The 25,902-nt window shown below is 37.0% G+C and overlaps 1 protein-coding gene across 1 annotated transcript in view; it reads right to left on the bottom strand.

The window, feature by feature from the left end:
- pdxdc1 (pyridoxal-dependent decarboxylase domain containing 1) overlaps nt 1-25,902 on the bottom strand; it is a 44,238-nt gene that overhangs the window by 4,992 nt on the left and 13,344 nt on the right. The window contains exons 2-18 of the mRNA XM_002937681.5: nt 20,179-20,252; nt 18,931-18,999; nt 16,634-16,714; nt 15,500-15,649; nt 14,319-14,508; nt 11,481-11,549; nt 10,699-10,777; nt 10,113-10,197; nt 9,266-9,314; nt 8,715-8,816; nt 8,046-8,171; nt 5,915-5,965; nt 4,024-4,087; nt 3,256-3,311; nt 1,855-1,960; nt 375-546; nt 42-160 (exon numbers count right to left, since the gene is read on the bottom strand). Coding sequence (XP_002937727.1) covers nt 42-160; nt 375-546; nt 1,855-1,960; nt 3,256-3,311; nt 4,024-4,087; nt 5,915-5,965; nt 8,046-8,171; nt 8,715-8,816; nt 9,266-9,314; nt 10,113-10,197; nt 10,699-10,777; nt 11,481-11,549; nt 14,319-14,508; nt 15,500-15,649; nt 16,634-16,714; nt 18,931-18,999; nt 20,179-20,252 — 1,642 coding nt within the window. The remainder of the gene's footprint in view (nt 1-41; nt 161-374; nt 547-1,854; nt 1,961-3,255; nt 3,312-4,023; nt 4,088-5,914; nt 5,966-8,045; nt 8,172-8,714; nt 8,817-9,265; nt 9,315-10,112; nt 10,198-10,698; nt 10,778-11,480; nt 11,550-14,318; nt 14,509-15,499; nt 15,650-16,633; nt 16,715-18,930; nt 19,000-20,178; nt 20,253-25,902) is intronic.

Raw genomic sequence — 25,902 nt, 5'->3', positions numbered from 1 at the left:
ATAAAATGTAATAATGCTTCTGAAAACAAGTCTGTCGGTACCTGAAGAAAATGGGAGATCTGTTTCAAGCTCATTGAGCTTCTTCAGAAGAGCCACAGTAATCTTTTCCAGATCTGCTTCTCTTTTGTCTGAATCCTGTTCCTCATTGAATTGCTCATACCTAGTAGCCGACAAAATAATTAACACGTAAAATGGAATATCAATGTCTATATATCCTACTACAGTGTATTAGCTACTGAACTGAACTGTGGAGGACATGGTGGCCCCATTATTTAGTTATTGCCAGTATAAAGCCCCCTTGTACTTTGTTCATATCTACACAAACACCCTTTTGGCCTCTTGCTTTAATGTGGTCTTGAGCATCATTTGTTTACCGTAAAACACCAAGTCCGGCCCAGCTGTAGTCATTGATGTAAGACAGCCCTGCTATCCTTTCAACCTCTTGTCTGAATTCTTCCTTGAGTTTAAGTGTGTTCTGAAGGACTGGGATCTTCATTCTGAGACAAGCGACCAGCTGCTCTACGTCTTCAGCCGTAGTACCTAAAACTGTCAAATGGCACATTTATTTGTATTTGAGGGGCTGAAAATCAGGTTCTATTTCTAATGCTAAAAGCAACTAATCCTTAAATCATCCTAAACATCCTAGCCTATCAAGCTAGTTACATCTTGCATTGGTTATCTGTTGTATTTTTATATATGGTTCAATAAATAATAAATAAACCTTTCTATTTTACAGCTCTGGGGAAAAATGTTAGTGCTTTATAAGCATGTGTTAAATATAATAATAGAAATATTTTCAGTTACTGTTGCATTGGCTTTTAAAAATACCTCCCAAGCAGAGAGAAGAGAAAGTTTTAGCAGCGCTGATCCTGATCTGTAGCTTCTACATGCAACATTTTAAATAATAAATATGAGTAACAAAAATATTTTTTTTTACAGTGGCTCTTCAAATTCAGACTATTGCCTGAAGCTGAACATCCTGTTAAGTGTGTTATGTCCATGAAATAGGACACTTAATAATAGCTAGTACATTATTAACTGTATATATATATACCTCATAGGGCATGTGGAAGATGCTGTAAAGTGCAAACTTTTTTTTAGGCAATTCATAAATAGTGCCTATTTATCAAAGCTTTTGCCTATTTAAAATTTGTTAGAATGTGTACTCACCAAAAGTACAGTTAACTTACTGTTAGGGCAATGGGATATGGGGGAATTAAGCACCTGTGGTTAAACCTCAGCTATTGCAGCTACTAGAGATAAATATGTCATTTTTTCCCTTTATTATTATATTACATTGGAGTCAAACATGGGATAAAGGACAGACTTGTTCAGTTAGGGAAACTGTGCTTAAAGCTACAAACTTCCATTGCAGGAAAAAAGAACAGGGAGCCAGATTTACACAGATCAGCTGGGATTCTCACTGGAGGGTTTTTTGCAATTTAATGCAGCCGCTGGCCCAGGAGATTTGGGGGAAAGTTTAGTTGTGCAATATTGCTTTAAGAATACAACCACACTGTTGCTGGACTACAGCTCCCAGAATGCCTCAACCTTCATCATATGTTAAATTGTTCTTGGTTTTGTAGTCTAGCAACAGCTGAGTAAAGTTTGGTTGAGCAGTGCAGTGCAGCAGGGTTTAGTGTCCCTTTAAACTATAGACATTTGGTGTTGGTGAGCCTGGGAGACATGGGACTCTCCAGCTGTATCATCAGGAACATCATATTGTCAGCCCCTCAGTAGTCACAAATTGCAATAGCAGAGGATGGTGAAAGATCTACTTTATAACAGCTGGAGAGGCCACAAGCTTGGTGCTTTGCTTTACCTCTGCTATCAGAATAGACATATGATGCTTACCAGCTGTGGTCATCAGTGGATTAAAGCGCACGCAGGTGCCTTCATCTTCCAGTTCTACTATGTCCACTCCGCACAAAGGAACAAGAGCAGCCAGTTGGTCCCCTAGCTAAAAATAAATGATAATTTAAATTTCACCAATGTAAAATATCAGAAAGGATAATCACTGTAAATTATAAATGACTGATTTGACAGCCAATGATACTGCAAGCTCCCCTCTTATAATTACTGGCTACAGGGACAGAAATAACAGTAGTGGCTACATTGTACAGTGCCTGCTTTTTCTCCTTTTAGAAACTGCAGTTTGTATTGCCCCTGTGCATCTTGCCAATACTTTTCACATGCACTATGGCTCTATGTTCTCACCACATGTGTGGAAACATTCCCTCTAAAGAGCAATTAGAGCAAAGTACTTAAAATACAGCACTTACTAAAGCAGCTGTTTACATTATTACATTCAGTTTACATGCAGTCTAAAAGCTGCACACAGCATGAAATAAGTCACTGTCACTATGGGAGCACTGTTATGCCCTTAACACAGAGAGGAATACACAGAATGCTGCCTGCCTTTCCAAATCCCCAAGAGTTAAGGGGCAGCAATACATATCTCTTTCCTAGTTTACCTTTATTCATCAACAGGAAAAAGTGACTAGAAATGGATTATGAAACAGGTAATAACATTATTGCTTGCGTACGCTCACCTCCAAAACAGCGGTTTGTGTTGCTTTTATACTCAGTCACCCAAGAAAAGAACTATGTTTTTCATTTATCCCTATGGCCCAGTTCTCACTACATTAGACAGACAATTAAGACTCCTAGTATAAGTAGAATTACAGCATTTTCTTTCAGTTCCTCCAAGTTCTCTCACCAATCATGGGATTAAAGGACAAGGAGACCTTTCCCCTAACCTTTTAGCATGTGATAGAGCAGCCCTTCCTCTCACTAATTCTGAAGGTCAAAATACTGCTTATTTTGTCTGTGTTTCCCTCTGTAAATTTTGTCTTCACCATTTCCTTTGCAGGTATCATATTGCCGCCCTCTGTGTCACTTAGATGGCCGCTATGATGCCTTTGCGCATGAGTGAACACTACCCCACCTGCTTCAAGTTCATGGTTAAAAAGCTTGCTTATGATTCATTTTATGCGCATGTTCTCCCTTCTTAACCAAGGCTTTTAAAGTGCATGATCATGGTCTTGGTCTAAATGTTGGAGTGATGGATTATGGAAATTTTTTTTTTAGATTTTTTCAATAAGTATTTCCTTGCCACCGCTAAACACTTGCAAAATAAGGAGATTCATGAGCACCAGTGAACTTCTAGTAGTATGCTCCTGTTGTTTAACAGGGTTTCCTTGTCCTTTAAAAGGGAGATCAGAACATGCTTTGAGCAACATGGCAGATTCTTACCCACTGATTCAGAGCATCGCTGTCTCTTTCTATGGTGCTTAAGTTCAAAGTTGAGTCTGAAAGGCAAAAAAGAAGATCATATATGGAGTTACACATAACTGTACCCTTACCATAAACTAGATAAATTCCTGAGACTGAAAACATATAATGGTGGGACAGGAAAGTGTATTAATCTGAGTTGGGTCCAGTCTATGAATAAAAGGTTAACAGGACAGCCATATGGTAGTTAACTGCTAAGCCAGCATTTACTTGTCAAGGTTATCATTAAATTGTGACTACAAAGGCCTGCTTCTTTTTTCTATGTAAGACTCGGTTACATATAAAACAGAGCCAGGGAATTTGCATTTATCAATCTTTTGTATGTGCTTGTGGCAATTTTGCTAAGTTCAGTGGCATTTCCATTTTAATTTAATTACTCTGCAGGAAGTCAAATGTACATGTAACATGCCCATTTAATGGTGGTTACATAAACAGCTAGTGGGGATCAGCCCGTATGACCAAGGCAGTGTCCAGAAATAAAGAAAATGCAACCAGGGAAGGGAGGTGCCAGCCTACACAAAATATGGACAATAGTAAATATGTAGGAGCACTGTACAGAGGTTACCTTTACATGGCTATTTATTTACAAGGGTCAGGAAACCTACACTGATTAGTGAATATGCATTGGCATTTTGCATGCTTTTGCACAGAAATTCTCACATCACAGCAGTATTAGAAATAAAGGCTAGAGAAAACAAATCCCTTTGATATTAAACTAAATGTGCAAACCTGATTTGCAACCTTCATAAACAAATCGGAACACCACTACAGGGGAGCTGCCATCATTCTCCACCTAGGAGGGAACAGAAGCGATCAGAAGGGCAATGATTAACTCTTTATCATTCACCAATTAAAATTAATCACAGAGGACAGTTTCACTCCCCAGAATCAATTAATAAGCAGCTTTCATTAATTGATCTGAAGATTGCTAAACAAACATGAACATTCTCTACAATAACATTTAACTGAAATTAATGAAACTGTATTAATGCTACTGTGTAGTAACAACTTGTCATTCAGTGATCTCTTTTGTCACGACTGCAGTAAATAGAATAAGATTACTTCTAATATTGATATAAAATAATCCTGCACAATGACAACAGGGCTATGAACAGATAAGTGAAACAAGGCAAAATCATATCAGTCCTAACAAATGCTGGATAAGGGATATTTCTGTAATTTGGATCTCCATACCATGTGCACACTAAAAATGAATTCAAACATTAAATAAACCCAATACAGTAGGATTGTTTTGCCACCACTAACTATTAATCATATCTAAGCTGGGATCAAGTACAAGGTACTGTTTTTTTTAATTTTAAACTTTTATTGAAGGCATTACAAAGGTACAGATGGGACTATATGAAGGGCAAGGGAGAGAGGGGAGGCAGCGGGATGGAAGGGAAAGGACCCCACAGGGTCTTTCTTTCTCAAAGTTCCAACTCACAGGCCAACATATTGCAAACAGAATGTACAAGGTGCTGTTTTAATGTTACAGAAAAAAAGAACATTTTAAAACATTTTTTTGATTAATGTGAAGTCTATGGGAGATGGCCTTTCTGTAATTCGGAACTTTCTGGATCACAAGTTTCCAGATAACAGATAAAACCCCTCATCTGCTGGAAACTATACTCCAGTGATCCCCAACCAGTGGCTCGTGAGCAACATGTTCCACACCAACCCCTTGGATGTTGCTCCCAGTGGCCTCAAAATAGGTTCTTAATTTTTTTAATTCTTAGCATGGAGGCAAGTTTTGGATTAATAAAAATAGGTTTACTGACAAAAAGAACCTCCTGCAGGCTGTCATTTCACTTAGGGGGTACCAAATAGTCATTCACATCCCATATTTGGCACCCCCCAGAAACGTTTTAATGCTTGTGTTGCTCCCCGATGATTTTACATTTGAATGTGGCTTACAGGTAAAAAAAGATTGGGGATCTCTGCTATACTCTATGCAGTTACAGGTACAAAATTCACTACCATTGGTTACAAAAACTCCCTGAAACTGCCTTGCCATAGTAACATTTTGATCACTGTGAGTATTATGTTTTACTCACAGCGGTCCCAATGTTATTCTATTGCAAGGCATTTTCGGGTGACTTTTTTAACACTGGCTACAAATCTCCCCGTGTGACATTGCCCTCATAAGCAGAGAAAGCACATAGGCAATACATTAAAATCAAAGCAGAATATGTCAGCCTGTGAAATAACATGCTTACTAACAAAGGACAACAAAAACATAATAAACTATACAGATATTAGACACTATGAGACTATACAATTCATATTTCATTAATAGTGAGTGTTTCACCTCAAAACAAAAATAAAATATGCTGTATGTTCACTTAATGATGTACAAAAAAATTAAATGAATATTCTCACAGCATATGGATTCTGCACTTCCAGCAGATGAACTGGGTCAAACTCAAAAACTCAAAGCAAGATCTGTACTCTGATAGTCAGTTAATATCTAAACATATGGTATTCAAACTGTTTTGGAAACATCACCAGCCTTCTTACATATGGTATTACTAATAGACCTAGCATACTGGTGTTCCAACAACATAAACCATTGGTTATTTTGTTGAGCAGGGATTTAATTAAGCAGAGAATACTGTACCGAAGTCTTAACTGAACTCAGGTTCTTTAGACTTTCAAGCAGCTTCTGACTCTGTAAATTAAATAAAGAACAAAATTAAGGGGGTATATAGTATATGACAAAATAACTCACACACAACTCACATGCATTATTCTGCAACCCTAGGGTTTACTTATTTGGCAGATGGAGCACACTTAGTTAGGGTCACTCACACTCTGACTTACAAAGAGAGCTGTGCACTTTCCTGGAGGTCTCCAAGTATTTTGCTTAGTCCTGTGCAGCTGGGTTTACTCGGATGGGTTGAACTTGATGGACAATGGTCTTTTTTCAACCCTATGTAACTATGGACAGCCCCTTGCTCTGGATACATTTTCTTTGCTACACTTTGGTTACATCTTTGTTACTATATATGATACATGGGATACATTTCACCAGCCACTTGGTTGTTACATTTGTATTTGTTTCTGTGTTCAACAGGTTTCTACTCGCAGTACTTCTAATTATATGTGTTTTTAATCTATTAATGGGTTTGCACTATGTGGGTGGGTGACATTATAGCCACGTCACTTGGCGCCAAAATTAATCACAGGGTATTTAGTGGGGGTTTAGATTGAATGAGGCATCTTAAAAAAGGTCCCACGATGTGACTGAAACGTTGATTTTGCACATTAAAGAATTTGTTTGATTTTTTTCTGCAAATCCTGTGAGTACGGAGTCCTTTGTTTCTTTACATGGTGGCTACCTTACCCAGCACCCAGGCAGCTTTTGTTTTGGTAGTGTGTGCCCTCTCCTTATTATTATGTTATTATATATATATATATATATATATATATATATATATACACATACACACACACACACTCATCAGGTTAGAGGGCATTATGTTGTCATTCTGCAGGGATCAAGTACTCAGCTGCCCTTCTCTATCACAGACTCCCCCCATGAAAGAAAGCTGTGGTCCTCCATCTGTTGCTTAAGGTGGCCAAACCTGTAAGATTGTAAGCCCTCTCTTCTTTTTTATTTTTGTTCACATAATACATATATAGCTATGGCCTTGGGTGGCAGTTTAATGTTCTAATGTTAGAGAGTGTTAGGTCCCAGTAGGGAGAAAGCCAACTCCAAACACAGAGGAAGGTTGATGTCCATTAAGTTATTAAAACAAGGTCTCTAATAGCTTGGAAGATGTTTTTTATTTTTTTTAAAATCTTCTTATTCCATTACTTTACCAGCTATCATTGATGCATGCGTAGGAGGATTGACGCAAGGTATAAATCTCAATGAGTTCCCATAGTGACCAATTTGCTTCCCTTGAAAATGTGACCTTCACATAAAAAAGCACCTGCTAACAGCATCCAACCACAGAATGGGCTTACGCTAAACGGCAGGCACTACACAAGGTTGCACAGGGGCCCTGCCTCAATGACTCCTCTCTAAGCCATTAGGTATTATATAGAAAAGTCTAAAAATAGTGAGAAAATGGATGCAGCACATTTGCCATTGCCAAGGAAAATAGATATATCCTTCAAAATCTATCATTTATATGTATATCACTGCCAATAAAATAACATGATTATGCCCCATGTACCTCGCACTCATACAATATAAAATGTAAAAGAATTCCGCTAACCAGTCTGGTTAACAATGCACAGACAAGTTACATTTTATATACATATTCATTTTTCAGCAGTTTGTTCCCCAAGATTAAAGGGGGTATATAGCCTGCATAAACGCCTGCATAAAACATATAAAGATTAAATTACACATTTTACTTTTTGTTTTTTTAAGAATTAATGATATTAGCAGTTTTTACATAGCTAATAGCATGAATGTGTAACTGCACTGTCTCCAGCTTTTTAGCCTGGGCAAGGGTCAGGCAGATATGGTAAAAAGCTTAATTAGCTGAAGCAGTCAGCATCTTCGGATGGTTTCCTGCTTGGACCTTTCACTCCTGACCCCTTCAGGATTTTTTTGGGAAGAATATAACCTAAGACACTATGGTTGCTTAGCTTATGCTAAAACTGCAAAATGAGCCAGTAAAACCTCTGCAAAAGCTGCGTTGTCTAATATTTCCATTAGACAACTACAAGGGAAATATGTTGCCATAATAATACATGCTTTGCAAGGATGCCTTTGAATACAGTTAGTCCCTTACCAGTTGAGATGCATGTTTTATCCGCTCTACAATGCCACTGTGTCCGAGGTACTGCAATGATAACCATAGTGGCAGGGCACGAAGCTTTTCAACAGGCTGACTGGATGTGAGGCCAGCAGCAAGAGACTGTGAATGAGGGAAAAGAAAGAAGCATTAGTATGGGAAAGCACCACAGGACAATGTAGTCACACAATGTATAACACATTTTCAATCAGGCTGCAGAGTGCATTTCCCCAGTTATACTTGTTGACTGAAGGAAACACGTTGTAATATGTGTAATGGAACACAGATAATAGGACACTGCTGACAAATAATGTGGAAAGGCTTTAAATGAATAGCAGTGAGGCCTGACAAGTGTATAGCAGAATTCCAGGTGTGAGTGACTTAGAAGAATATTCTCCTTGCATCCTCCTTTGTGACCCAAGGTTAGAAGGACAAACATCATATGGCAGTTTCTACTAATTGCATTTATTTTCACTCAGGGAATTCAATCTGGTTAGCATCCAATGCTCATTCTGCACTGTTCTTATAATGCTAATCTCAGCCCTGACTGGGAGGACAACATGATCCGTTATGCATGCAAAAAAAGAAAGATAACAAAAATGCAAAGTAGATAAGTTATGTGGCTCTACCATTACATTGTGTTTTAATATTGAAATACTATTTTACCAGGGAGGGATCCTCATGGCGATACAATGTAACAGCAGGAACAGCTGGGAGACCAAGCCAGGGCCCCAATGTAAGGGTCATGCTGTCGCACTTTGTGGCAGCCTAATCAATAAAAATACATTAAATAATGAAAGCATGTTATTTAAACGATTACACTGATAATTAGATATGATGAAAAACAGTTTGGCAGTAACACCTTTTATTTTTAGATCAATATATAATTTAGTAGAATCACTCTTGTGCTCTCAGACTGTTTATAACTGCAATTGATTCAGGGAACCCTGGAGCTACCTCCTCCACAACTTCAAAACACCTAAATTGGCTCATAATGACAAATCCAGTACAAGCTGCATCACATGCAATTATTTAGGTGACCAGAATTATGCAGGAAAGCTGGGTAAAATGTTGCCTTGTGGGTAAAAAGACAGTGAGTTTTGGCATAATGTAGCATATACATATAGTGTTATTTTAGCAAATAAGCCTGTATGCAGTAGTTGAAGTCATTTTTACCAATGATTATTAAGATGCAAAATAAATCTTATAAAACTTACCAAAACAGAAGAACTGACGTAACCTAAAGCTAGTGTTGCCAAATTGACTCTGATAAAAGAAAAAAAAAAAAAACCATGTAAATAAACTGTCCGTTTCTTTTCACTACATATTGTATTAATATGAACTGATTTAGTTCTAACTAAATGACTAAATGAGCTAAATTTCCTCTCAAAGCAATTTATTTTTCAACTGCCTGATGTGCCCATGTACCACAGGCATTGTAGTGAGATGTGCCATTATAATTTCAACATTTCCCCTGCCATTGCAGTATGACTCTCCTTCCCCTTATACTTGGTTCCAACTAAGATATAATTAATCCTTATAAGAGGCAAAACAAACCTATTGGGTATAATTAAACATTAAATTATTTTTTAGCAGACTTAAGGTATGGAGATGTAAATTACACGAAGACCTCTTATCCAGAATAGCCCAAGTCCCGAGCATTAATAATAATAGGCCCCATACCTGTATTTCCTTTGGCCCTTTCCACAATATAATTCAAGAATTGCCCTTACAAACTGAACAAGGCAAATACGTGGCCCACACAAACTCAACAGTAAGATCAGGTAACTTATTTAATTTTAACACCTAACAACTGTGAATATCACACAAATCTGCTGTGATCTCTTGAAAAAGTCTCATAAAATATGAAGCAATCAGGTTAAGTTCTTTTATATAGGTCATGGAGCTACAGGTCATTTAAATTAGACATTCATTACTGCTGATATCACGAACACCAATTATTGAACAACAATTAAACCATTAAAATTGTTGATGTATTTCTCATAGCTTCTGCGTATTACATTTATAAAACAGACGTGTAATATTGTTCAAGGCTTAATTTACCCCTCTACATGCAGCCATATATTGTACTGGTCACAAAGTTCCTTCAGTCGCCCCAGCTTGTCTGTGTGACCTGCTCCCGGAGTGCCTGCCAAAGGGAAAGTGATATAAAACTTATTTAGCCAATAACTGGTCAAGCACATTTAGGGGGCTATTCACAAAGGCTGATAGGAAATAACACTTAAGTTATCACTCAAAATGGGAGGTATTTACTCTTGATTCATCAATGCAAAACACGTTTTTGATGTATTATATCCTGTCAGATAGTTATGAATATATTTTCCTCTAAATGTTATTATGACCTAATTTATGAAAATAAAACTAGCAAAATAATGCTAATAATATGCAGTATTAACTGCCATTACCATATAAAGGTACAAGCCAGAAGGGCAAGTCATGGAAATCTGAGGTGACTCAGTATTGTTATATTTTACAACAGTGCAATAAATATATATATATATATATATATATATATATATATAATTACCTTATTGACAATAAAAATAGGCAATGAAATGGCAGATAATAATGGTGTTTGTTTTTAAAGGCAAAAAGGAGTAACCTTTTCCCTATCTAAAAGATGACCTACCTGCATTGGCCACTAAAAGAAGAGGGCATTTTCCAGACTGGATGTCATCTTTTATAAGCCGGTCAAGCAATGCCACATCCTTGGATTAAGTAGAAAAAAAACACATTAAAAAACAGGTTTTCATAGAAAAATAATTATCTAAAATAACATTTTGTCTTCAAAAAATATTGAGAAAAGAAAACTGACTATATCTTAACTTTCTGTAAATATGGAACACTTTTCCCATGACTATCTGCTCCCATATTTTACTCTTAAATGGATAACGGAAGATCAGTATCTAACTAATGCAGAAGTGATAACCCCAGAGTCCAATACCCTGGGTGGGCATGTCCAAACTTCCATATTTTATGAGCTATAGCAACCTGAAAATACAGACCCTACTGCTTATGGCGCAGTAGAAGTCACATTGCTGCTTGATATTCCCTAAAGCAATAACAAATTAGGAGATTATCCTCCCCGTGACCTTGGGGCCCACCAGGATTTTCCAGAGTCTCGGTGGGCCAGTCTGACTCTGTCCATAACTGATCTCCTCTGAATACTTTCCACCAGCAATAATGTAAATTACTGATGGGAAAACATATGTGTCGCTTTGGCTTTCTGCAGTCACCCAAAGGGAGCACACAGCAACCTGCCAACCCAAAGTGATCCAGATGCAATCAAGTCTGTATTTTGAGCCTGCTAAAGTTCTGAAAAAATCACTTGTACACTTGCACAGTACATTTTAATAATTTAAAGCCCTTCTCTTTCTATTACAACAAAGAGCTTGTAGCTTTGAAAATTACCATTTGATGCTGGGATCCAAACATAGTGTTGCAAGGCACACGGCATAAACAGGAGAGGGGAAGGCCAAGCTGGAAAAAAAAACAACAAAATAAATCATGTACATGATTACTGTGCCACATTCTGTACAGCAGTTATTTCCTTCCGCTAAAGTAAAATTCCCAGCATTTCCCAACTATCAGAAGCTCAGAAAGGGCTAGAAACGCATAGATTGGAGATCAAATTCAAGGCAGGAATGCAAAGAGCTCAATATTCTGCTGAAACTAAAAATGGGGCAACTTTAATTTCTAAACACTCTCTTCCTTTCAAATCTCTATTTTCTGGAGAAATGTAATCATTCCATATATGGCCTTATGTTTTATGGGATACCGCAAGCCATAGCCTATTATTGCCCCTGTAACTCAAGCCACAAGCTCAGCATAATAAACTTTAGAATTGCTTACATATTCTATTGTTCAGTTTCAATGTAAGTAAGGTGTTTCCCTCATTGGTGAGTCTCTATCATATAAATGTTTATTTGTTCTTAAACTGCATTATGTGCTCTAGTGTGGGATAATATTCAATCCCTCTGCTGTAAAAGCTCTCCAGTTCTCTCCATGTAAATCGTTATTTCCATATACATCCCTTTTCTGCCTGGTCATCTACTGTGCTTGTTCACCTTTAATTTAATATGGCATAGAGACTGATATTCTAAGACAATTTGCAAATGTCCAATTGTTTTGTTCAGTAACTCTCCAATATAGAATTTCAGCAATCTGGTTGCTAGAGTCTTGTTTTCCTTAGCAACTAGGCAGTGGTTTAAATGCAAGACTGGAATATAAATAGGAAGAGGCCTGAATAGAAAGATAAGGTATAAAAAGTATCAATAATAGGACAAATTGTAGCCTCACAGAGCAATAGATCTTTTGGCTGCTGGGGTAAGTGACCCCAATTTGAAAGCAGGAAAGTTGCAGGAGAACAAAGCAAATAATGTAAAAACTATAAAAAAAAAAAAAAAAAAAAAAGATAATGAAGAAAAATTGCTAAGTTGCTAGGAATAGGACATTTTCTAACATACTACAAGTTAGCTTAAAGGTGAACAACCCATTTAAACAACCCCTGTTCTGTCTTTATTTTTTTTAGCTCAGGAAAAATCTAATGAATATAGGGTTTGCCCCTTCAGCTGACTGTATGAAAGAAAGTTTGTTAAACTATTGCTAACTACATTCTATGTAGGAGGAAAATATAGGAAAGTAAAACTGGGCGAGCAGCACAATAGGCAGAAAAACCTGAGCAGAGATTGTGCGCTGCAGCTCCCATATTCTTAAGGATTTATGTCCTTTAAAATAAATGTCAAGTGCTTTCTAACAAACTAAAGTGCAGAGAAAAGTTGTATTGATGGAAAAATAAATGCATTAGGTTGCTGAGTTTATGGATGGCAAATTCTTTACCCATAAATCTATCAATTGATCAATATGACAAATCAGCCACGGCTTGGGTTTTATTAATATGAGTGTTTCTCCTTTCAATTACCCAACAAAAGGATCAAACTGTACAGCCGAAACATGTCAGTGGTAACATCTCATTCTTGCAATACAAAATCAATGGGCCTTTCTACTAAAATTATGTTCCAAATCAATGTGAAGAATCACAGTGCCCAGAAGGACTAAAAGAAGATCACAAAGACGCAAAAGCAAAGGCAGGACAGCCTTTAAAGCTAATTTAATTTCACTTAAAGAACTATCGCAAAATTGAAAGTTTAATATACACTTCATCACTGAAATAAGAAATGTTGTTAATATAATCAATTAAAAATTCAGACTCATTTCTAATATAATCAAGTTATTCTTTACTATCCCCCTCTACCCTCTTAGCATCTGTCTCTCCTCATTCACTCCTTATTCAGGAGAAGGAAGTCTGATTTTGATTGACAGGTAAGTCTACTATATCTTTTGGGGTGGGGGGTGGTCTCTGTTTCCTAGCAGAATTATTATAGCTCAAAGAGAGATCAGAGAACGGATTCAGGCACAAACAAAATTAAACAAAATAACTCACTTTGGCACAAATCCTGACTGTAGAGAGACAGGATTTCTGGTGATTTTAAAGGAGTGAGCTCTAATACATCTTCTAAGCAAAAGAGCACCCCCACAAAGGTTGTGACCTAACTGTCAATCAAAATCTGACACCCAACTAATGAATGAAAAGAGACAGATGCTGAGAGGGAAATAGTGAAGAAAAACTCAGAATTTTAAATTTTTATTATTTCGAAAAATTCTTACTTCTTTATGATAAAGCTGATATTAAATTTAAATTTTTGTAATATTTCCCCTTTAATAATACCTATGATGTAAATGAAACACTCCCATTTATAGTAGGGTTAATCCTCCATTTATATACTGGTCAAGCTTATTCCAACAACATAAAATTACCTCCTACTTTTGGTTTTATTCTGTGACTACATGTACTACATGTATAGGGCCTGTTATCCAGAAACCCATTATGCAGAAAAACGATTTCCTTTCTCTCTGTAATAATAAAAGAGTAACTTGTACTTCATTCCAAAAAATATATAATTAATCCTTATTGGAAGCAAAACAATGCTATTGGGTTTTTTAATATTTAAATGATTATTTATTATACTTTAGGTAAGGAGATGCAAATTAAGAAAAGATCCCTTATTCGTAAGACCCAAGGTCCAGAGCTTTCTGAATAATAGGTCCCATATCTATTAATATTGGCAAAATTCCCTTACAGATGTGCTGTAATGATACGTAACATATTTGCCAATTTTGACATATTCAGCTCTATATTGAGAAAGTCAGAGAGAGAAATTCACTAGTGTTCAGTCAATGAGTGTGTACCTGGTTACAGATAGACTGGCCCAATCCAGGTCTGGAGGCAGCACTAATGTAGATTACAGGTTGTTTGTTATATAAGGCATTGAAGCCATCGGTTGTGTAATCCTCATAGCGTGAATGTATAACAAGTCTGCAGACTTTAAGAAGTCCCTCTCGATCATCTTCATGATAATAGGCAGAGCCATGATCATATCTGCAGTTAAAAAAAAAAAAAGAACCATTATCATATCTGCAGGTTTTATGTAAAACATATACCTCAGTATGTAATAAAAGTTTTTACATGTTACAGAACCAGTTTTACGTTACAGAACCAGGACACAGATGCGCTGAAACAACGGGAATTAACCCTTGTGCTTAATGTGTTATAACAGACTAATTTATGGGGGGGTTCTCCTGTCATCAGGGGTCTGTATTGGACTGTGTCAGTGTGGACATCAATCTATACCAGTTGATTTGCAAAATCTACAGAATGTATTTTTCCTTTAGCATTGGACAGTTAACAAGATGTTCCACCACCAGCCCATGTAAAGCATATTTACTATAATGACACTCGGGTATAGAATTCTATACAGAGATATGTGTTATGGCAAATGTATTGTTAAACAGATCCAGAAAGACATTAAACTGCCATTTTGGGGTCAGAAAATATTTAAAATGAAAGTTAAAAAATTATTTTCCTCCAGTAAAGTTGAACTGCTACATGGTCGTTTACTTTGTAGATGGATTTCAAGGGATGGGTTTTAGGCCGTTTTTCATCCTAACATACTGTATAAGACAATGTATTATTCTTGCCATGGCTTATCAACAGCCTTGTCAATTGCTTACATAGGAATTAGTTTCATCACTGTACAAACTGTGAAGTTTAGATGATATGTAATAGATCCTGGAAAAGTAGCTAAAGGGCCATAGGTTACCAACCTGCTTTTTTCTAAAATACATTCACTGTTTAATGCCCATGCACATTGTGACAACACCTTTTTAAAAATAAATACTGCAAACATCTACTCCTTCCTCAGAACTGGTAACAGAACAAATCTTGTCATAGCCCTGAAGGAGGTACCACTCCAGGTGGACACAAACTGTTTATTGCACATCTGTGGTTTCTTAATAAAAAAAAATAGTCATATTGAATAAGCACTGGCTAAATATAGGAATAATAAAAAGCATTCTGCATCCAGCAATACCTGAACAGCCTGCAGAGCCATAGTGTTGTGTCTGAAAGAATTCTGGTGGTCAGTTTTCTGAGCCGGTCTCTGTCAAGTACAGATATATAAGCAGCTAAACTGTGTCCCAGAAGTGCCATGTGACCTTGCTCGCCAACATTCTGGATTCTCCTATAATATAAGGAAAGATAACATACATTATTAGGTGCAAGACAAGCAGTTTAAACTTGCTGTGTATCACTTAGGTGTTCAGCAACAGCGTGCCCTACAGTAACTGCAAATTAGATAATGTAAATAATTCAGACTTGGCAATATTTTAGGATATTTATGGGTCCTTGAGATTTCTGGATAAGGGTTTTTTTCCCATAATTTGGAGCATCAGGCAGCAAGGAGGATACTGGCATGTATGGTGATAAATACGCACATGCATTCAGTAGACTGCACTTGGTTCATGCAAGCATTTAATATGTTGAATGATTAGGCAGAATGCATAATATGTGGATTGAGTGATTTTTTTTTTAAATACCAAACTAAATGTGAACCTTAATTTGCATAACTCTGACCTAGAAAAAAATGTGTTTCCAATGCCTATGGGCAACCATTTAAACCAAACATCTTGGGTACAGACTGTATAGCAAGTCACTAGACACAGTTAAAGGGAAACTATACCCCCGAACAATGTAGGTCTCTATAAAATATATATTGCATAAAAATATACTTCTTTAGTAGTATATGCTATGGGGTACTCCTAAATAGAAAATTGCAATTTTAAGAATTAAGGGATGCCTCCAACATTCTGCCTTTTGCTTCCTGTTACAGTTAGAGCTACATTATTTCTGGGCATGTGATCTCTGAGGGAGCACACAGCCCATCACTAAATAGCGGATCAAGGGAAAGGATGTAAAAGGGCAATATTTATCGATATATATTTTCTAGTTTGAAGAGATTCTTTAATAGGTCACTTAATATAATATAAACTATCTGTTGGTTAAGTATTCATTCTGGGGGTATAGTTTTCCTCAGAGAAGTTCTGGATTGGCTAAACAATCGTACATATCTTGTTCACTTAAGAGTACAACATTACATTACACTTTAATGCTCTTGAAAAGCAACATTCCTATTAATGCACTAACATTTTCCAAACCATACCCTTACCGAAATGATAGGGATTCCTCCTCTTCATCATCATGCATTAGATTCTGCACTAACTGCAAAATGCTCACCATGTTTTGACCACTGGAAAAAGGAAAGAGAGTGATTATTTAGTCTCTAAATGAATGTCTAGTCTTTGTGTAGCTTTGCTTTAACTGCAGTGCAACCCTTTTGCCTTAGCTCTGCTTAACAGTTAATATAGCAAGGGCTGGTGATTACAGGGTGGGCTTTTAATAGGAGTAAATATTACCACAAGTAGGCTATTTAAAATAAAAACTATATACAGTGCTTTTCAAAAATACTTGGAATAACATATCACACATTAATTATATTTCTAATATTTTAATTTCAGGGCAATTATAACCCTAAGAAAATGCGGCAAGAGACCCTAAAATATGTTTTCATATAAGGAAACGTGCCATTGCCCTTATAGACAAGATTAACAATCAACAAATATTTGTCAAGATAGAAACCTACATTAAGTTCCCTATCAAATGTAATTCACTAAATGATAGGATAAAGTAGAAACGCAATATGTAGATGGTGCCCTTGTCTTGGGTCTTCCAGGACCTTTATTGTGCTACTTTGTCCAAGTAAAATAAAATAGCCTCCAAAATACACACACAAATTAGTGCACCTATTGGTAAAACTGTCATAAAAAATAGTAAAATGCTAAGATTAATTTACCAAGCAGTCATCTAAGGGTATGGCTCCACAAGGCGGATTGTCAGACTGCGTACAAGTGTGTATAAGCATAGGCTGACAACTCGCCTGTATGCTTGAAAAATCTTGTAATTGAGCCTGCATCCGGAAGCACTGAATGTGCCCGGTTCAAGACATGTGCAAGCGATATCTGTCAACAAATGCTAAGTCTTGCGTTAGTTGAAGGATATCATCTGCCTGTGCCTGCACCCAGGCGGATTCAATGCTTCCGGGTGCAGACACAGAAGATTTTTCAAGTGTACGGGAGTTTTGTCAGCCTTTTAGGCTGGTACTCCTGTTAGCAGAAAAGTGCCTCGGACCAGGGTACTTTCAGCAAGCACCATGGAAGGATCCTCTTCTTCCTGTTTCTTCTTTCTTCACTAACCTGGGGCAGACACATGTGCATTAGAGTGAAAAGCTGGCTTTTTGTTAGTCTGGCTTTTTGCTCTACTGCGCATGTGCACTCATGCATAGAAAAAAGAAGAAGGGAAGAGAATTGCTATGTGGTGCTCACTTGAAAACCCCAGGCTGGGGCAGTTTTCTGCTAACAGGAGCAGCAGCCCAGGGTATCAGGTAAGTGAATACAATCACAGGGGAAGCCTAACTTTTGGCACCCCCCAGTGATTGTGACTATCCCCAGAGCAACTACGGCACCTTCACCTTATCTGTAGGTAACTGAGGCTCTCAGTGCAGAATAGCCTATACCACTATGATTTTATGTCTCTATTTATATCTCTATCTGTCTATCTATGGCTTTAAACAAATCCTATGTTCACTTTGAGAACTTTCCTTCTACATGCTTTCTCTTAAACAGAACTAAGTGCTGCATGTCTTTATTATAGTATCATAAACGTGATTTGAACAAAAAATGCAGCATGTTACAGTTCATAAAAGACAAGGTTACACAGCTGTGCTTAAATGCAGATTTGGATGCTGATGGGTACAACCAGCATAATAAGATGGAACCAATTAGCTTGTACTTTTAGGTGCGCTCTGTGCTTCAAATGCACAAAAAAAACACCTGTGCAATTGCCTTAAAGTATATGAATACTTAAAATAGTAACATTATAATGCATAAAAGCTCTGTATGAAATTTGTATTTATACTTCTGAAAAATGACAAGCCCAAGTTAATTTGCAGCAGCTAAAGTGAATAGTAAATATCACATAACTTAACCTAAGCATACTACTTTTACTATCATGGCCGTGTAACTAAAGCAGGTTTAAAGGAGAAGGAAAGGTTCAATCACTAAGGAATTAGACCTAACATTTGGCACCCCCAGCGATTTAACCTTTCCTTTCCTGCAGTACAACAGCTTCAGGTATTTGCACATAACACATGTGTCCTATATAGTAGCTTTGATCCAAGCAGTTAATTATACCCTGCACTGTATAGGCTATTAGTTCCTCACACAATTGAGTCATACCTGGGTGGCTCTACCTATATGTTCTAACTGGAGGTACATCAACATTATCTTTCCAGTCTAAGCATATGAAGTATAGCTGGTAACACTAAGAGGTGGAATTGCACAGGTAATATATCATTTCATCTTTAACTGCTTCAGGGATTCATTCCTGCAAAAATGTTGTGTCCCTCACCTTCCTTGGAGTGGTCCAGGAATATCCTTTCTTGAGTGTTTCTTGCCATCCCTCTCTTCCTCAGATGGTCTGTGAGGAAAGAATAAAAGCATACTTAACTGTGTTCTATACCAGCAATAATTCCTATAAAAAAGCTCTGCACTTTTATAGGCCATAAAAAAGAAAAATATTCCCCTCATCACGTGATTCTTTGAGACCCCATCAGACACCAGTCTAACAAAGTAGAAGTACATGGAGCCATTCTGTATATATATATATATATATATATATATATATATATATATATATATATATATATATATAATTTTGTGGCTCTAAAATTATCCTGATGACGATCCTGTGGTGATCGAAACGCGTAGATTGTATGCTGAAATAAATCACTGACCTGATTGATGCTGTAGCTGTGAGTGCTTTCTACTGTTGAGTTTGATATATATAGATATATATATATATATATATATATATATATATATAATTTTGTGGCTCTAAAATGGTCTTTCTGTTTAGTCCAGCGTCTAGTTACAGTGCAGGTTTTGCCGACTGCATGGCCATTTAGCCTTAGTAGTGTAGATCAAATTTGAGGTCCATACTGATGGTGGCCAGTGGACATGCTGCCTATGATTAAGTGCGGGTACGCACGAAACGCGTCAGGCGTTCTGGGTTTTTAAGAATGTAAATAAAGTTCGAGTTTTATCCATTTTCTAGCTGATCATGGTGCTTTGCGAGCCGCTTTCTTCAGAGACAGTGGAAATGCTGCAACTTTAAAACATACTTGTATCTTTTTTTGAAATATTATTAGTGTGGGTGCAGTAAATACAATTCTGAATGCTTAGATATAGCTAGGGATCACAAAGGGCTTCAGTGACACAAGCACAAAATATTTTTCAGCTCACCATTCATTATCATATCAGCATGTAAAGCTTATTTAAAGCTTCATGTTTTTTGACTTTTGTATTCAAATAAACACCACCCTATCTAGATGTACATGGTATTCATTACTGTAAATGTGCTTAAAAGTAAGAAAGAAATCAGATTGATGCAAATGGAAAGGTTGGGATCAATGAACTTCCATGGAAACAGACGTGTCTGCTCTTAACTGAACGAAAGGAAAAACTGTGCCTTTGCGCCATAAAGCCATTATTTGCTTTATTTATTAAACTCAGAACGCCACACCTGCCTAAATTGGCTTGGAGCTGCAGCCCTGACAATAGGTTTATGAGCTGCCAAAGCTGGTTTCACATGCTGTACCTCTGATTATCTTCCAATATTTTCATTGCTTCATCCAGATTCTTTCCCATTTCTGCTAAGGTTGGGTCAACCATCTACAAAGTAGAAATTAGAATAACATTTAAAAATAAACAAAATGCACAAGAAAATCTTGTCACACTGAAGAAAAACATATTGCTTTACAGAGCTGAAGTGCTCTAAACCTGATAAGGAAGTTGTGATTCCTGAAAATGCTGGAGGTATATGAAATATATGCAAATACTACAGGCACTTAATATATTGACAGACGTCTTAGAATTTTTTAGACCAAAGGTTATTTAAATAGGGATATGGCTGAGAAGTGTACACATGCTATATATAATCCTGTTAAGCCACTGAATGCTATACATATGCCAGCAGTAGTCTTCAGCCAAACTAGTTTTCCTGTACAGGTATGGAATCTGTTATCTAGAAACCAGTTATCCAGAAAGCTCTGAATTATGGGAAGGAAATCGCCCATAGACCCAATTTTAAGTAAATAATTATACTTTTTAAAAATGATATCCTTTTTCTCTATAATAATAAAACAGTAGCTTGTATTTAAGATATAATTATTTCTTATTGAAGGCAAAACAATCCTATTGGGTTTATTTCAAATTTAAAGGTGACATATTCTATAAAAATTATGAATGTGCCAGTGAATTATACTCCTCTAGATATAGAAGGAATGTGCTTAAAAAAGTTGTGTTTCTGACCGATTTATTGAGAAATTCCCCCAAACCCCACTAGCCCCGCCCATCTGTTCCACTTCCTGCTGGCTGAATTCTCTGGATGAGCTGGGGAGCCGGCGGCACTGTAGGATAGGAACCAATCAGTAGCTAGGCTGACCTGACAGGGAGCTGAAGCCTGTCTGTGCTTGTGTGAGTGCAGGGCTGTGATTGGCTCTCCCCCTCCTACTGTGCTTCTGGCAGGGACCGTTAGGACACGCCCACTCTCCATTTCAAACTCGGACAGAGAAGCGATAAGATCTATAGGGAGCTCCAATAAAGGGGCCATTGTTACAGATAGGATTAATGTTTAGCCCAAAGGGAAACCAGCACCATATATTATTCATAATTGCCTACAAAATTCGTGTTTTTCCCTTTTATCCAATATGTCTCCTTTAAATTATTTGTTAGTAGACTTAAGGTATGGAGGTCCAAATTATTGAAAGATCCCTTATACAGATAACCCCAGGTCCTGAGCATTCTGAATAACAGATCCCTTACCCGCATTACACAACCTCCAACACAATTGCCCTATTATTACTCCAAATATTATTAGTATAATTATTATAAGTAGTAGCATTATTGCTCAAAGGGGGCAGCCTATAGACAAATCATCATGCAATCATATTTGGCATAAATGACCTTTGGCAACAGACAAGCTCATAATTTGGGGACTAAAGAACTGCTTTCAAAATTGGTTCACTCAGCCTTCTAAAGAATGAACATTGGTATTTTAAGATAATTGCAGTGCATTAAAGGAATATTATACTGTAATATATATTTAAGGCAATGGGCTCAACATTTCTTGGCAACACACTGGTGCTGTTAGTCACTGACATATTTCCCCTGCTGCTTCTAGCTGTACGACTGAGCATTCTGTAATTCACTACTGACAAACAGCATGGTTGACTTGTTTCCAGCAAAAACATGTTCGTTAGAACAATAACAAACAAACTAACAAACCGTTTAGACTCAAAAACTATAATAAATATTAAATGTATTTATTCAAAAAACATTAATAAAGTACAGCTTAGTGATTTTTATTACAGAAACTATTCCCCTTAAATAATTCTTATTTAAACAAGTGTAACCTGTGTCTTAGAGAAGTTTTGTTCAAAATATTAATACTTGGCAAAGCCATATAAGCATTTTGCTGTTTTTCCAAGATATTTTGACCATTATGTCACTATTACAGTGAGGTTTAAGGATAACTTTTACTTTTATTGTAAGGTAAATATGGCAGTTCCCATACATCACATACACATATGTAGATAAATAAAGTACTCTGTACAAAATAACCTATGCCTAGGTTTCTTAAAATAAGCCACAGTTAGAAATTGGGTGTTCAGTCGTAATTAACCAGGGAGACCAGTGTATCCTGATAGGCAGCAGTTAATCAGCTTATATAAAAATGTTGTATATACGATTGCTTAAGGAATTCTGGCAATACCTGTTGTGCTACTTTACTTCACTCTTTTACATTGAGCTGATCTAATGTGTAATTATGTAATTAACTGGCTAGGTATCTCCATTGTAAACATTTTATCTTTACAGTTTTTACCCCAATGTTTATGAGTTGAGCTTTGGATAATACATATAGTAACCACTACAAACATGTGCCATTCTTTTAGAAATTCTCTTATATTCATGATAATGCCACTAGGGGAAATATAGCAGCTGTGTTTAAACACCGTAGGGTAGAGTCCTGCGTGGAACCAATGCGTGGAACCAATTCTTGGAACTTGGCCTAGACCTGCGGCCCAAAACACACATTTTTAATTTGCACGGACCTACTACCTGATCAGACCTACAACTGCCTTATCCACAACCCAACCCACTGACCATCATTAAACAGGAAGTACTGTTACAGTAAACCAGAAGCAATATCATTAGAAGTGGACAGGGTAGAAAAATGTTTAAAAATAATGTTTAAAAGAGTAATGTATATAAGACCTACAACCCACATCTATACCTGCATCTGAAACTCCTACCCAAAACCTGCAGGGTACACAACCCGCTGCAGGACTTAAGCCTACATACACATGACTGGAATAGATCTTCCCAATAGCACTCTTACTCTCACATAGACTAAGTGATTTGTTGTTTGGCAATCAAATGAAATGAACCTACTTGGATACAGATAGTGACATCCTGGGCTGAAGCTACCCTTTGTACCCCCGCAACCTGCTGAACTGAGGCTACATAGTCAATGTAGAGTTCAATGGCTACAGCCTCCCTGTATGCCTCTAGCCTAATTCTGCTACAGAGCCGTCACTTCATATATAAAATGCCTTTTATTTGCAATTCCTTTAGACTGAGCTTTCGGACTCTTCATCATTTATTATTTATACTTTGTCTGAATCCCAGGAGTTACATAAACCATAATAATGACAACCATACTGCTTCTATCACTTCTGTGACACTTCATTCTTACTTTCGCAAACAAAAAACTAAAGGAAAAATATCAGCTGTATTTAAAATAAGGCTTTCCCCTCAAAATAAACAATATAATAACAATAAAATTTTAGCCTCACAGAGCAAAAGTTTTTTTCCTGCTGAAGTTAGTGACCCCTATTTTAAAGCTAAAAAGAGGTAGAAGAGGGAAGGAAATCATTCAGACTATAAAAAATAAACAAAGAAGACCAATTAAAAAGGGGGGGGGGGTTGGGGGTATTGTTTTATATGTTATTACAGTTTTGCTAATGAAGGTAAAATTGACCTTTAAGATGCAAGTCTCATATCCCCCAAGAGACCTTTTATGTTATTAGTTACAATTGTATCGAAGTGCAGGTGTTGCCTGTTGAGTATTCTGGAAACTCTGCCAAAAGCCTACTTATCTTATTAAGTTTGAGAACCATTGTATCTTTTTTTGTTGTTTAGTGCAGGAGATGAAAGGGAAATGAGGGACTTTTTTAATAAGAATCTGGGATTGCGGGCTGAGCTGTTAAAATCAGGACAGTTGGGAGGTATGATTAATTGGAAAAAAAGAATTTTATTTATCAGGTACATTTACTAATGGGAACATCCAAATGCTTAAAGGGGTAGTTTACCTTTGCTTTACCTTTTATTATGATGTAGACAGTGATATTCTGAGTAAATTTGCAACTGATCTCCATTATTATTTTTGTGTTTTTTTTTCAATTACTTTTTTTGTTCAGTTGCTCTAAAGACTGGAACTTTATTTGCTATCTAGTTGCTAGGTTCCAACTTACCATAGCAACAAGGCAGTGGTCTGAATGAGAGACTGGAATATTAAAAGGAAATAGCTGAATAGAAATTGAAAGGATACTACCCCTTTAAGAATAAGTAAACCTGCTTTTCTATCTATATAATGACTCTAAATAGCGCCTAGAATAACAAATCTTTCTACCTGCATTTGGTCTCACGTTAATTTTGTAAAACCAGCTCAACTTCAGCTCTCTCAGCTATTTCCTAGTCTAGCGTGAAGCTCCACCACCTTTTCTTTGCCAAGCTCTCCTTCTCTCTCTGACTGTGCAGATGGATGAAGAGGTGCCTACTGCTTAAGCTTGCTACCTCTGCTCCAATGGAAATCAGTCAGCATGCAGAGTAAGCACCTTTTCAAACATCTTCACAATCAAAGAGAAGGAGAGCTCAGCAAAGAAACGGGGCAGAGTTTTATGCTAGGAAGTAGCTGAGAGAGCTTAAGTCGAGCTGCTTGTGATGCAAAATCCACATGAGACATGAGTTCACAGAAAAAAAATATGTTATTGTGAGGTCTGTATAGAGGCTTTTTTGTTGCTTTTTTAATAAAAGGCTTACTTATCATTCAAGTGCTAAGTGCAAAATTAAGTACTGATAAAGAATAAATTCTGTGTGTGCAGATCAACCCACAGACCCTCCTGACTCGGATGGATTCTGTTCTCAAGCTAGCCTTAGTTATGTCTACTATTGTCTTGAGGACAGAGCCACCTATAAGTGCAGCTTCCCGTTTTCTGTGCTGTGAACAGATATTCAATGCATTGTTAAACCCACGTAATGTGCCAAATACATCTTACCTATTTACCTCAAATGAGTTTTGGTTTCTGAAATTTCCATAACAGTACTATATATTGTTTGTGCAAACCCATAGAGCGTTGCAAGCCATGCTCTCTGCCTTGCATACCAATTTGCCTCATACTTTCTTTTTGGCTGCATGTGCAAAAAATGTCTTTTGTGCATACTTTTTAAACCATGTGTACAATTTTAACAAACTAGTGTGTGAAGTACAAAATTACATGATTTTACACAAAATTCTTTGTGTGAACCACAAGTTATTATAAGCACATAGCTTAGAGAGAACAGTGCTTGCGCCCCATGGTACTTCATGGTCCTCAATGATGTGCAAGGAAGGGACAAATGAGGGGTGTGCAAGAAGATACCCATGATCAGCACACGTGCCACCCTGCCTGCGTGGCAGAGCATACAGAACAAAAACAACTCTTTGTAATCCATTTAGAAGGCACAGTATAGCCTGCTAGTAGCAGGAACATCTCCTCGGGGTGGAAAGGGCCATTTACATAAGATCGCAGAGGTGAACCCCAGATAAGTGATCTGGGGCCATGCTAAATGTCTTAAAAATCCATAGTTTTTTATATATATATATATATATATATATATATATATATATATATACAAGAACAGAAAGGAGCACACCCATCCAACAAAATCAAATGCCCTTGGTGCTGGTCAAAAGATTCGATAGACAAGCAGAGTACCGCACACATAGGGACTTTAAGAAAATAAAAAAGGTTTATTGAAAAAAATCCGACGTTTCGAGCAACAAACTGTGCTCTTCCTCAGGGACAAACCAAAAGACAAAATACATGCAAACCCCTTAAATAAAGGGTATTTAAGGGGTTTGCATGTATTTTGTCTTTTGGTTTGTCCCTGAGGAAGAGCACAGTTTGTTGCTCGAAACGTCGGATTTTTTTCAATAAACCTTTTTTATTTTCTTAAAGTCCCTATGTGTGCGGTACTCTGCTTGTCTATATATATATAT

The sequence above is a fragment of the Xenopus tropicalis genome, chromosome 9 (assembly GCF_000004195.4).
Source record: "Xenopus tropicalis strain Nigerian chromosome 9, UCB_Xtro_10.0, whole genome shotgun sequence".
Taxonomy (NCBI): Eukaryota; Metazoa; Chordata; class Amphibia; order Anura; family Pipidae; genus Xenopus; species Xenopus tropicalis.
The sequence above is the reverse complement of the archived record's forward strand: the minus strand, read 5'-3'. Positions and strand labels throughout refer to the sequence as shown.